The sequence below is a fragment of the Sarcophilus harrisii genome, chromosome 3 (assembly GCF_902635505.1).
Source record: "Sarcophilus harrisii chromosome 3, mSarHar1.11, whole genome shotgun sequence".
Lineage (NCBI taxonomy): Eukaryota > Metazoa > Chordata > Mammalia > Dasyuromorphia > Dasyuridae > Sarcophilus > Sarcophilus harrisii.
Window position 1 is genome coordinate 218,540,085 of NC_045428.1, and position 14,316 is coordinate 218,554,400.

Genomic DNA, 14,316 nt, shown 5'->3' on the forward strand with positions numbered 1-14,316 from the left:
TTTGTTTCTGAATTCTGTAAAACAGCAAAATGTCAATTCAAGATTCAAATATTTGCAAAATTATAAAATCAACCTGTTCCTATGGCACAATGCATCTCATCTAGTTCCGTTAATATGGGGTCAAACTGTGCATTAATATTGTTCCCATAATTCGTCAGCACTAATGGTTACAGCTTTAGCAATTCAGGTCTTTCTCCGCCCCCCCCCCAACCCCTACCCTTCTTCAAAGGATGTAGCCATTTGAGAGACACATTTTGTTATTGCTGCTTTTTTTTCCTTTCCTTTTTTTTTTTTTCTTGGAAAGGAAAGTACTGCCTCTTGCCTCAGATCTGAAATTCCACATTTAAATTCAAACCAGTTCCGCTGCAGCTCTTCAGTGATGGAAGATATTCATGGCAGTGAAATAATACTGTTGGCAACAAAGAAATGTCATCTTTAATGGAGACCAGCCCCAAGGATCTTTTGTCTAATATATTTTATGATCTTCAAAATGTGTTTAGTTAGACACATGCACAGGGTAGCAAAACTGACAGCAGAAGATGAGTAATGCTGATGTGATCAATTTTGCCAGGGTCAAAATCCCAAAGTTCCAATGTTCACAGATTAGTATCATTTAGGATTTTTCTTGTTTTCTTCCCGCCCATCACTTATTTCTCTTCCCGAAAGTCTTTGTGAGGGTTTTGTTGTTTGTTTTAGTGTGTGTTTTTTTTTTAAATAAGATGACTCTTAATCAGGACTGAGGCTGATTTCAGGCCCATCACGGCCTCCAGTTTTTAATTGTACTAGGAGCACCAAGCGCCAGAGAGGAGAGGTGCTGGAGCCTTAAACTCTTTAGAACCAACTGGGGTCCAACGTGAGTGAGGAGCCTTTGGGCTCAGAGCGTGCACTCCTGGGACCGTGAGTCCGTCAAAGCATTCAATGGAGTCTTTTCAAGAACAAAGAGCCGATGGTTTCAGGAGGGCCCAGATCAGGATATTAGGAATGGAGGGAGAACCAAATGGGGGGGCAAGAGAACGCGAGGGGTCGAGTCCTGGTCTGTGCTGCTGGCGCTTGGCGGAGAACGGGGAGAGGAAAGCAAGAGAGAGAAAGGGAGGAGGGAGTTCCAGTCCGTTCCGTGTCACACGTGGCGCGGGGGGGTCAGAGCCCCAGGGCCTCGGCGTGTTTCCGGGCCTTGAGCCGCAGGTCAGCGATGCTCGAATTTTTGCTATTGCTCTTGGCAGCGGCGGCTACCACGGCGGCGGCGGAGGCTGACTCCGCCAAAGAGGCAATGGGAAGGCCGAAGGGAGGCGGTGGGAACATCAGATAGGGGGCGTGGGCAGCCAGGTGCGGATGTAGGTGAGGATGTGCGTGAGCCACTCCTTCCAGCTGCAGCTGTGCCTGGACCTGCGAGAAGGAGGGGGTGGTGCAGAGGGATTCGAGAAGAAGAAATAATGGACAAACAGATAAGGTTACATGGAGAGGAACTAAATGCCCTACTTCCTACCTCGATCTGTTTCCCATCTCTTTCACCCAATAGGAACCCAAGAAAGGGACGGAAGAGAGAATTAATTAAATTTTGCAACTAGAAATGGCCATCTATTTCTCTCTACCTCATTTTACTGTTGAGGAAACTGAGACCCAGAGACGAGCTCTCATGCCTCCAGATCCCTGGCCAGCGTTCTTCCCACCTCCTTTCAGAGAGCCCAGTTGCTTGACTATAGCCGAAGATGAAGTGGAAGATGGGGAAAGGTTTGTTCGGATTACCGGAGTGTTATCTATTTTTTTCACCACCAAAAAAAAAAAAAAAAAAAAAAAAAAAAAAAAAAAAAAAAAGTTTTTTTTCAAGAAATGTCTCCAGTCTGTTTAGCTTTGGCAGTGGAGATGAAACTGCCCAATTGGAGTCCCTGCCCTGTATAAGAAGAGCAAAAAGAAACAGCCTTTTCTCTCCCTGGAGACCGGAGTTTGCCAAGTCCCCTGGCAGGAAAAGAAGGGGTCGCTGCACTCTTATAAATCTGTGGCAGACCCTAGTCAACCTCGAGACCTCAGGCAAAGACCGGTAAAAAGAAACGACGAGGTAGGCAATGAGTGATTCTGCTGGTGCACTAAAAGGTAAAGTACACCGAATCCCTGCTTTGCCACCTGACTTCCAAGGGTGTATTTTCATATTCCTTCTGCAGTCTTCTGATGGGGGGAGGAGGGGAGGAAAGTGGGGAGAGCGGGAGGTGAGGAACCAATCGCTGAGCCCCAGAGAGATGCTGTCTGGTAAAAACCAAAATTTCACTTTATTTGACCCTTCGACATTTCAACCTCATCAGTAACTGGAGATTGGCCCCAAGGCAGAATTCACTGCACCACTCTGCTGGGTTACTGTCCTCAGCAGACAGATTGTGAGGAGATAGGTCTGAGTCAGCAGGAGTCTGATCTTCAAATTAAAGTTTTACTAAATCACTAGGGCTGCAACACACCACATCCAAGAACAATTAGGGGAATAGAACCCTTGTGTACTGCTCTCCACCACATAGATTAGTTCCTGGGCCACGGAACTAGATGCTACCTAGCTGAACACCATAAACAGTGTTCTTAAGAAAGCTGGAAATTCGAACTCCAGGGCCAGGGCCAGGGCCAAGGTCGGACTGCATAAACTAGGAGGTGAATGAGGTGAACAATCTCAAAGTACACAGGTACTGAAGATACAAAGTTAAAACGATAACTATATGCCTAAACTGACTTGGGGGTAAAGAAGAAAAACATATATGGAACCCAATGTGGGGAGGAAAAGGGGGAATGAAGATACAGCAGTCAACTAATATTTCAAAAATGAGCTGCCTATTGGACTTGGAGCCAGCAAGTGCTAAATAGTATTTTTTTTTTAGGGCTGTTTATTTATACCTTTCTAAAAACTCTTTAAGCTTTTATAAGGGACCAATAGTTACTGTTTACTTTGGAGCTTCTTTCACCTCCACAAACACATGGGATTGGACAAACTGATTTTAGTCTCCTTCTTTAGGATCCAAATATAAATCTCAATCCCTGCCCTCTGGGGAGAAAAAAAAAAACTAGGCATAATTTCTACCACCTTAAATATTTCACTTTCCTTCCACCAATTCTATTTTTCTCCAAACTGGGATGGGAGAAAATAAAAAGGGAGCTCACGCCCCCTCCTCCATATTGGGATACTAAAAACAAAGACTGAATTCTTTAAAAAAATAATAATAATTTTACTCCCACTCACGCCTCCTGCAGACCTATTCCCCACATCCCAAATGTGAAGAGTAAGAGGGGGGGTACAGAGCTACATGATCTATACAGTTCCCTCATTCTTCAGCTCCTGAAAGGAGGTCTCAGACCAACCACCTCGCTGTGAAAAGAGGACTACCAATTATTCAGTGTCGAATTTTTCCCTCAGCCCTAAAAGACTCGTTGTGGCGTAGTTTAGGTGCAAAACCTTTTCTTTTGCTTTTCAGCTATCTGCTTCAAAGAAAGCGAAGACCTCAGATTTGAGCCTAGCTCCCTGCCCAAAATCCTAGGGGACAAAGATGTTTCCCTTACTGCTCTCTTACCAATTTATTAGAGGAAGCGGAGGGGGAGGTTACGGGTGATTCTGGGATTTGTGTTAGTGTTAAATAGATATTTCCAACCTTATTAAATCACATGTCTTGCGTCTCCCTGATCAGATGACTTGTTTTCCAGTTCCTTTGTCTCCTGGGTTGCTTTTCCTCTGGGCTACTTAAATCATACTTCCACTGGATTTAACTCGAGTTAAAGAGCCGTTATTATTCAAGAAGAGCGCATCTTGGTCTGGTAGGATCACTTCGCAATCCAGGGGACCTAGGCACTTGCATGATTTCACTAGACTAGAGGACCTCACCTCTCCTAGGTTTTTTCGTTTCCGAGCGAAGTCTACGTGGTGCTAAAGCAACGCATTCTAGGTAAATTGAAGGTAAAGAATCTTCCAAGACCCATGCGGTTCTCGTCTTGGAGGAGTAGTAGCAAAGACATTACTTCTTCAAGTCCTCTTATTGGTCTCCAAACATCGTCACCCTACATACTTTTCTGATTTCTCCTGTTTGTGCCTGCAAAGGCAACGTGGGGGAAGTGGTTCGTGGATGGGTGGGATTTTGTTGTTGTTGTTGTTTTTAATCTGGCTTGTGGTGTTTCTATCCCCTCCAGAAGTAATTTTTGAAGTTTTACAGTGTGATTTTAATATGTGCCAACTCATATATAAATGTCGCTTATAAAAAGTGTTTCACTTCCTTTTTCTTGACAGCAAATTGAGAGAGAAGGAGGTGATAGGGGGGAAAGAGAAAGAAACAGGAAAAGGAAAGAGAGAGAAAGCAATGAGGCAAAGGTTTAAAAGGAAGAAAAACGAACTACCTGTTGGAAAGGCATCCTCAGGGCTCCCATATTAACGTAAGGGGCTACCCTGCAGGCGTCTAAGTGGCTTGCAGTTCCCAAAATAACGCCTGGGGGGGAAAAAGAAAGATTCCAAGTCAGCAGCTTCCATCTTCTCTACCCCCTTTTCTCAGAACAGGTCGATCTCATCACCACTTCTTGCCCTCCCTGCCCTGAAGCCCAAAGTCCTCACTGCTGAAGGTGAGTCCTAGAACTCCTGAACCACACTCAATCACCCACCTTTGTGCATCTGATTTTCTTGCTTTCGACATTTAGCTCTTCGATTTTGGAACCAGACCTGCAGAGGAGAAATAGACAGTTTTCCTGAGGGCAAGGGACCAGAACAGAAAATAGGAGAAATTAACACAGACACACACACACACACACACACACACACACACACACACGGAGTGAATGAATGGTTCAACTCTGAAGGTGTACAAAGAGTTGTAATCTCTGGCTCCAGTCAATTTCAGATCCGTTCTCAGATCGGTCCATGGAATTTCCCCCCAAATTACTACATGCCATTGACTGCTTTCTTTTTTCTTTATTACAAAGAGACATTGGCTTTGAGAATTACAAAAGAAAAAAACAGAAAAATAAAAAGAAAAAGGGGGGGGGGGGAATCTTCAGAAAGATTTATTTGGTTATGATTATTTCCCGAGCAAAGAAATTAAGGTCTTGTGGTAATCAAGGAATGAGGAGAAAATAAAACAGCCTTTACAACACCTTATCTAACAAACTTCAATGCCTAACTTTACTTAGAGATTGACTGTCACCTCTTATTGTCCAATTGAAGCTTTAAGGATCCCATTTAAGTTCAGGTAGGGATTTGAACGGGAGTGTAAACAGCAGTGCAGCAACCTGAGAGCCAAATAAATAAGGGGCTGGAGGGTGGGGAGAGACAAGAATTCCCCTTCAGTCCTCAACAATGACCCAAAATTCTCTCGATGACTTTTTAATACATTCCTTTAAAAAACATAACGAACTCCATCTAAGTTTGGGAGTCATTATGCAAGCGGGGGAGAGGGGAGGGGGGAAAGTGATCCAATAACCAAAACTGCTTAAAAAAAAAAAAAATTTTTCGATTGCCTTTTTGTTTAATGTTTCGCTTCATCTTAGTCTATATTAAATTGTCGCCCTTAAAAAAAAAAATTTCCCCATATAATAGCAGTTCTGATTTAAAAAAAAAAAAAGGCAAGAGGTTTGGGGAAGATGGTTAATTTCGCAAATCGGGTCTAAAGATTTTGGAATGATTTCTCAAAGCGCTTTCTTTTTATTCCCTTCCCCTTTCCCTCCGACCCCATCCTCCACTGTTCCACCCCTGCTCTTACAGAGCTCATGGTTGTGGACAAACATTAACTTCCATAGCTGATAAAATCTGAAGTTAAATAAACACCTCCAACCTTTGATGTTCTTACACTTGCCAAGCGATCACACGGTTAATTAATACTAACTGCACTTCCTACAGCAGCTTTCCCCTCCAAGCTTGCTTCAATTGCCTTAATGATGGTCATTTACAACGGAGTAATTAGTGCAAAGAAAGGCTTCCGAAAGCATTAATTACCCAGGATACTTCAGTGCCTTTGCTGGGTTGAAAGTGCTTTCTGCCCTCCTTTTCTGAACTGCCAGAATACTAACTGATCTCCCGAATATTAAGCCGTCTCTGTCTCAGTTAAAACTCTGCAAATCTTGAACTATTTAGAAGATTTTGGAGTCTGACTTTAAAAAGTAATCTGAACTTTTCATTTGTGGGACTTTTATACAGATATCTCAATCAACCAAGGGAAGCGTGCCTCGGAATGACCTACCGGCTAGTCTGAATACAGTAGAGACTTTCTCTCCCTAGGGTTTTATAAACTACGAGGAAAGTTTTATCCTGATGCCTTGAGAACGACACCCCAAATTTTTTAGCCCATCGCACATTATTTATCTTTATGAAGTATCTATATTTGATTTTGTTTTTTTACTTTCCCTTTTCTAGATGATTGTTATATGAAATTCGTCCTCAGCTAATTTTTTTAAATAGTTTTAGAATAGGTTGGAGGAGAAGAGAGAAGCAACATTGAACAACAGCAATTTTCAAAAATAGAGCCATGTTTAAATCTAGAAGGCAAAGCTCACTTTCTCATCAGTCAAAGGAAAAAAAAAATAAGATTATAGGAAATAAAAGTGATGAATTAGCCACTGCGTTAAGCGATAATAAATCAGGCTTGGTGTGATTCACGATCAATTCCAATTAGTCATGAATATGCTAAGTAAAGCACAGTACACTGGTTTAGACAGTTATTTCTTCATTAAGGACCACTCAGTGATTTCTTTCACAAATGCTCTAATCTGATTTCCTTTTGATTTCCATTAGAGACAGTGAATAATGACATTTAATTTAGCCCTGCACCATAAACCCAAAGATATTTGTTGTAATTGAATTACCGCCTGCTCCTCACTATGGTCTCATAACTTTCAATTATAACCCTGACAGCTGGGTGATATGAGTTTCCAGTACAACACTAAAAATAAAAGGTTAATAAGGACCAGCTACCATAGGAGCCTCAATTTATTTACAGCAAATTTCCACACTAAATTGAAACTATATCCTTTAACAACAAGGGACAGGCTGTACAGAAAAGGATTATAAAACAATTCAGATGGTATTAAAATATAGCTCTTTTTTTTCTTCCCATCATTGCTTTCTGCCCTCCCCTAAGCCCCCCCCCCAACTATTTCAGCATTCAATATATATTTCAATTAATGAATGTTATGAGCACTTTCTACCTTTTCCTCTTTTTTTTTTTATTATGTGCTTCTTCTATGGTGATCATACAATTATTCTTTTATATTTCTATGTGTTTTTATTTACAGCAGTTAAATTTTAATTCATATCTGAATCAATAACTACATGTTCCCCACCCCCACTTTTTATTTTTATTTTAGGGTTTTCCAAGACCTGTAAGCACTTGAGGAACCAATTTTCTGTAACTATGAACATCCTGTTAAGGTGCTACTCAGTAATAAACTACTGAAAGAAAGAGTGCAGAATTAAATTACAAGTAATTTATTTTTATAGAAACAGTACATCAAGGCCTGAAAGATATTACAGATCCCAAGCAGAAGATACTGGGAGATGACATAAAAGTTGATGTCCCCTTCAGCAAAAGTTTAATCTTTTCATTAATTTATATGGTGCTGTTAGATCAATCTTTCCTGAGAATATAGGCCCAACACGGATGTCCCATCCTTCAGCCTCTTACTTCCCTCCCACCTCCTGCACTATTCCTCTGAAAAGGTCCCTTGCTAGGACATATAGTTTATAAGAGATCTTTTCTCTACTTGTTTTTATACAGAAGGATTATTTTAACCACCGCTGAGAAAAGCTAGCAGCAATAGCTCAGAAAAGTGCCTGAAGGAACGATTTATTTAAGCTGGATATGCCACTTATGCAGATAACTCTTGAAAAGATGGGAGGGAGGATGGGCTAGAATGAGATTGGGAAGGAACACATGACTTCTTTGCGGGGTTATTTAATATTTTAAAACAGCTACTTAAAAACACAAGTTACTTTCTTTCAAAAAAGTGAGGTAGAAGGCATTATTTGAATGTATGGGACAAATAACTAGCTATAGGCTGAATCGTCATTCTTGGAAAGTTGCCTTGCCCCTTCTGGGTCCTACAACACTGACTGATCTGATTTAATTTCCTTTTATTTGAAACTTGTCCCCGGATTTTTCATGCTTTCTTTGCCCCTCTTCCTTCCCCACCCTTCAATTTTTCTCCAAGGAAAATGAGAGACAAAACGAAAGGCAGATTTTAACCTTCAGGAGCAACAATTCAAATAAAGTGCATTCAAAACCAGAACAGGTTTTTCCTAAATTAAACAATACAAAAAATAACGACTTTGCCTTTTCAAATTCTGGAGAAAATGTGACATATTCAATACTGTGATGAGTATGTGTACACAAACACACATATATTTCCACACACCAGATGGGATGGTATGAATTCATGCGCCTGCTCTGGGAGTCAGATGGGTACCCTTCTAGTCCCCATCCCGACTCTGGATAATCCGGTCCCAGAGAGACCAGAGAGACTAGCTTTTCAATATGCCAAGTATTTTCTTCTACCCCAGCATAGCCCAGTGTAGTGGATAAGCGAAGAAAGAAGACAGAAGACAGAAGAGGAGAAAGGGGGAAGGCAGGGGAAGGAGAGAGAGCTAGAGAGACAGAAACAGAGACAAGGAGACAGAGAAATAAGGTAGTTGTGGTGTAAAAGAAAGTGAATAGCTAAATCCTTGGCAGTCAAAAGAGGGAAAGGAGTATGAATGGCAGACACTGTATTAGGGTAGATAAGTATCCATTAGCACATTATTTCTCATCTCAGTCCACCTCTTCATGTTATCTTCTCCAGAATTCAGGCCAACTATTAACACCTCACAAAGCAAACCAGAAGGGATAAAATAATAGATAGATGTATAGACACACACACACACACACACACACACACACACACACCCTCCAGATCATAACTTTCAAAATCCTGACTCTTCTGCAGCCAGGAAAGATGAACAGACGGGACTAATAAGGGGAAAACTCTCCATCCAAGCTCTTGGAAAGTAGCACAGGTAAGAAAGCCTTCTCTGAAACCCACATGACTTACCTGCACCCTAGCTTCAGAGAGTCCCAGCCTCTGGCTCAGCTCCTCCCTCATAAAGGCATCTGGATAGTGAGTCTCATCAAAAAGTCTTTCCAACTCATTCAGCTGCTCTAAGGTGAAATTGGTTCGGCTTCTTCTCTGCTTCAGCTTGGTCTGTCCATCCTCATCTTCAGATTTCACTTCCTCTCTTTTCTCTTTGCACTCGTAGATCCCTGCCAGAAGGGAGGTGGAGGAGGGGGAATATAAAGCACTTTTTTTTCCCCTCAATGTTTCAAAAAGTTCTTTTCTCTAGGTACAACCCCCATTACTACCACCACCCCCACTGCACCACTCTCTTGCTTATTATTACAACTCCTCTATTTATTCTCCAAATTCGTAATTGTTTTTTGGAGGCGTTTGGAAATTGGAAGGTTTTTTTTCCCTGAAAAAGCAAGAGTGGGGAGAAGGTAGGCTATAAAAGTGGGTTACTCAGGCAATTAGTTAAAACATATTAAGAACTGGAAAGACTCATGTAGTTCATCTAGTCAAATTCCCTCATTTTATAGATGAGGAAATAGAAGCTCAGAAAGATGAAATGACTTGCACACAACTGATATGTCATGCAAGAAAAAAGGGGGATTGGCACTTTTGCAGCGATCTATATGTTACAGACAAAAGTCTTTGACTTGAATATTTTTATAATTTTCCTTATTTTCCATTTTGCAATTGTGAACATCACTTAAGATATGTTTATATACATATATGTGTTTTGCATAGAATTTTCAGCAGTCATTGTGACATGGAGGATAGAGTTGAGTTCTGAGTCAGAAAACCCTACATTCAAATCTCGCCTCACACATCCACTGGGCAAATCATTTAACCTCTCAATGCTCCCAGCAAACTCTTGACTCCAAGTTGCAGAGAAGGTATCTCTTTGCACTGGTACAGAAATTTCCTCCCAAGCAACTCTCTAACCCATAAAATCACAATTCAGTAATAAAATAAATAAGATAAAATAAACATATATAATTTTAAAGAGGGATAGAGCATTAGACATAATTTCCAAAAGCAGTCTTAGATTATTCCTAACTTAGAGAAAAGGAGGTGGCAGTCAAGAGCTAGAGACCTAAAAGCCTATACCAATGAAGAAAAACAATTTGCAAACAGCATCTGCAACCAATTGCAGCTTAAAAAAACATAGACTCATGCACAGACTTTCAGACACTAGGAGCTGTACCTCTGGGGGATGCTGAGAGCTATTTATTCACTGTTTTCATTGAATTTACCTTTCTATAGAGTTCTAAACCATTTTAAAGAATTCTTATTTTTAAAAAATCTCTAAAAGTAGCATCATCCCCCCTCTATTGATCTTTGACTTGGCGATATAAATTTGGGCTTTATTTTATTTTCTCTCCTCTCTCATATATTTCTTCCACATGTCAGTGTGGTCAGTGTAGTAAGAAATACACTTCCCTGTATTCAAAAAATAATAATAATACTGTATATGCTTATCTATTAGTAGAGAACCAACAACTGAGTAATTTTTCCATAGTTATGCATTTTTGTTTGGGATTTATTTTCCCATCTCCTGCAAAATCTATTGCATAGGTCTCAAAAACACACCAGACACATTTAAAATACAAGGAAAAAACACCATGTAAGAAGGATGCCAGCTACATATACAGGTGTGTAATAGCTTTTCTCTCTTAAGTGTAAAGTCTGATGACAGGGTGCCACATTTCATTAAGGAAATACCCACTAAAACACTAAGTTAGAAGCTAGGAGCAAAGACGATTCATCCTTTTGCTTCCAATTAAGTATCCTCATGATTGCTTTTGATTTGAGAGGAGGATAATTCCCCCCACAGCTTCAGAAGGTCAACTCTCTAATTTTCATCCCTAAATTCAACTGTTTTCTAGAAAGCATAAAAAATTTGGGGCAAATTGGACTAGAGGAGTCCTCAAGGGACTCCAGTATCCAGTCTCTCCAAGGAAAAGAGAAATGTGGGAACATAGGCATGCGCGTGCACACACACACACACACACACACACTCACACATGCCTTTCCTTGGAATTTCTCTAGATTGTTTTTCATGGGAATTGATCTTCAGTGATCAATGAAAAACCTCAAAGGAGCGTCTTTAAAGAATTACATTTTTAAACAATATAACCTTTATTATCAATAATAATGGAAACAGTGTTCTTAGAGACGCAAGGGTAGAATGCGAGAGCTCCTAGAGAGTCATTCTTGTTTCAGTTTTGATTTCAATAATTTCAGAACCCTAAAATATGAGGCCCAGCAGGAAAATTCAACTCCAGAGGTCATCAACTGACCCTAACATGAGCTTTTCAGAAAATCAATGAATTTTCTACCAAGCCTTAAAGACCCAGGACATCCCAGCCCTGAATCCCAAGACCATCTCACTCAATTGAATTATGCAAATAAAAGGAAGTTCTTCCCACACCACCTTTGAAATTAATTATGAAAAAAAATTCCTTCCTTTCTTCCTTCCCTGCTTGCTTCCTTCCTACCTTGCTTCATTCTCTCCCTTGTTCATTTCCTTCCTTTTTTTTCCCCCTTTTAAAATTGTTAGTCGAGTCTACCCAGTTAATTCTGAATCTTGCTTTGCTGTTGCTGTCTTTGGAAGGTAGGGGAGAATCAATTGGCCAATTCCTTCTGCAGAATCACTGGGGAATGATTGGAAAGGAAGACCAATATAAAGATTTGAAATTAGAATTAACTCCTTGATGAATTTAAATGGCCAATCATGTCTCCATTAAAGAAAACTCTTCTGTATATTAATTAAAATTGATCTGTGTCTATATAGGGAAATAAAGATTCAGACACGCTCCCCTTGTCAATAGTCGGCATGCCTATTTTCTATAATCCAAGACATAGAAAGCAATAAAAATAAAGGCTTTAGAAAGGAAGGTGATCTTTTAAACGGGTTCTAAACCTTGGGGATTTGGTTTAAAGTTTAAATAAATGGAAACAAAACTTAGTGATAATAGCTCATAGAAAACAGGACTGTGAACCTTACCCTTTTTTTTCTTTAAGTTGGGAAATACAAGTAAATGGATTTCTTATCCACTGATTCTTTTTTAAATTTTAAAACCAATCTGTAAATATCCGTTTAAAACTTGCTATTGTTCAAAAATTGCTCAGAAATTATCTTTGTAATTTAAAAAAAAAAAAGATCACAATGGGGGGGAGGGGGAAGAAGTAGTGATCCATTCTTTGAGAACACACCTGTTTATTTCAAAAGACACTTTCTCAAACTTTTTTTTCAGGTTCGAAACCTCCCCCTTTACCAAAGGTAAAGATGAAACTAGTTTGACCAAAATCTTGCAAGATGAGAATGACAGACCGGACTGGGATGCCTTGAATTTAATAAATATGAGGTTTGACAAGATTATCTGATTCCAAGATTTTTGCTTCCTCAGGCCCATGGAGTTCACGCAAACATGCAGAGAGAACTCATCCCAACTCTTGTAATCCCCTTAAATCAGCCACCTGCACTTAATGCATTAGAATGCATTTCCCGAGGAGTCTAAAAGATCTAAATTTCCAACGTAAAAGCCTCCGGGTCCAAGGTAGAAAGTTTTCAACTAGAAGAAAAAGCATTCTGACGTCCAGCAAAGCGGAAGACTCGATCTTACGAGTCTTTATTTTTAATCTTCTCAAACTAAACAAGGTATCCTACATCTCTTATCTGTCTAAAATGTACACAGAGAGTTAAAGAAACATCGTTATTGTGACTACGGGCATAATCACATATAAGAAATGTGAGTGTACCTTATGCATATATATGTTAGGCTAAACGCATAGGGATGTACGCTCAGGACATATACACGCATACAAGCAGACATAGACCCCAGACACGTCCACAAATTCACCACCCCACATTAAATTTCATTTTTATGTCAGATAAACACTTGCTCTTCATTCCGCAACTACAAAGTTTTGATTTTAAATATCAAATTTAAAACCCTTTTTAAAAAAATCAAATCCACGTTTTCTATCCTCACTCGCCTTGTCCTCCCTATTTCCCCTCTGTTTCTCTCCCCTCTTTCCCTGTATCTCCGTTGGTCCTGTCTCACAGTACCCCTCTCCCTTTTTCATTTCTTCCTTTCAAAAAAGACGTGCAATTGATTGGCTTGTTCTTTCAGCGGGAGCCGAGGATTTAAATTAATAGAGTTTAACATCTAATTTAAAGCAATCTGTGGAGCTCCGGGGCCTCCCCGCCCGTGGAAAGAAGGGAAGGAGAGCACAAGAAGCAGGCTTCCCGAAGAGGCGCGGGCGGCAGGGGGTCCGGTGGCGCGGGCTCTGGCTCGCTCGCTTACCTTCCGCAGCCCTGCCCGTGCTGAACTCCTTCAGTTTGTCCTTGTCACTCTCTACATGGTCTTTGAAAAGATGCACTGGGCAATGGTTGCTGCTCTCGGTAATGTCCTGAAGGTTAGAATCAGAGTTTCCTAGCTCCCGAGATCGAGCCAACCCACTCTCCAAAACTTCCCTATATGTGATAGTCTCCTTCTTGTTGCCGCTGCTGCCTCCGCTGCTGCTGCCCTCTTTGCTTTTCTGGTCAAAAGATTTCGATACAAAAGCTGTAAGTTCTTCCATGGCTGCCCGGTGATCTTATCCACAGAGATCCACTTGTTTTCAGTAGGAGATCTGGCTGTCCTCTGCACGCTTTTTTTGCACGTAGAAGATGTGCTGTATAGGGTTAGATCACTCCTGCTGTTATTTATGCCTTTCAATTTGAGATCACACTATTTATACATGGCTACCTCAGCCCAACCCCCAGCTCTCCCTGTCTCCAGCAATTACTGACTACTCCACAGTCGCAGGCGGACTCCTAGCAGCTATCTCTCCCCCACCTCCAGTCCAGCAATTGGCTTTCTTTTCATTTCATCACTGTTTGGCATCTTTGCACGTTGGTAAAGGGGGGTAAAGATCAAAATTTTTAAAGGGGAGAGCGAGAGCGAACCAAACAGGTATCTGCATTCTATAAATGGGTTGCAGAAATGAAAGTCATTGGAAGACTTTATTGATTGTAAGGAAGTCCTTGCTAGCCAGCACTGTGAGTAAAACGTATCTAGTTAATAGAATACGTCTTTCAGAATGTCTTCTTTCGATGTAATTTATAGATGCCGAGGGAGTAAGGAAAGGGATGCGCAATAAAAGAGATAATTAATAAAAAGTTGGAGATGAGGATTTTATTGCGATTCTGGCGATCCGGCGTTGTTTTTGAGGGGGAGGGTGTTGTGGGGGAAGAGGAGGTTTAATTGTTAGATTGGTCGATGACCAAAATGTGGT

General features: G+C 40.7%; 1 protein-coding gene across 2 annotated transcripts; it reads right to left on the reverse strand.

The window, feature by feature from the left end:
• Positions 1 to 677: 677 nt before the first annotated feature.
• On the reverse strand, positions 678 to 13,815 carry SHOX (short stature homeobox). Of its 2 annotated transcripts, none has more exons than XM_003765611.2 (5): positions 13,344 to 13,815; positions 9,025 to 9,233; positions 4,612 to 4,669; positions 4,354 to 4,442; positions 678 to 1,383 (listed from the first exon to the last, which is right to left on the reverse strand). In XM_003765611.2, the coding sequence occupies exons 1-5, from the start codon at positions 13,618 to 13,620 to the stop codon at positions 1,138 to 1,140; spliced, it is 879 nt and encodes a 292-aa protein (XP_003765659.1). In that variant the 5' UTR covers positions 13,621 to 13,815; the 3' UTR covers positions 678 to 1,137. The 2 variants fall into 2 exon arrangements, with proteins under 2 accessions (XP_003765659.1, XP_012401581.1); XM_012546127.2 differs by having other exon boundaries at positions 4,351 to 4,442.
• Positions 13,816 to 14,316: the final 501 nt, after the last annotated feature.

Coding starts and splice junctions, on each gene's coding strand:
- SHOX (XM_012546127.2), bottom strand. CDS start 13,620: ATGGAAGAACTTACAGCTTTTGTATCGAAATCTTTTGACCAGAAAAGC. Junction 4,443..4,611: donor AGAAAATCAGATGCACAAAG/GTGGGTGATTGA, acceptor TTTCCCCCCCAG/GCGTTATTTTGGGAACTGCA. Junction 1,384..4,350: donor GGATGCCTTTCCAACAGGTA/GTTCGTTTTTCT, acceptor TCCTTCTCGCAG/GTCCAGGCACAGCTGCAGCT.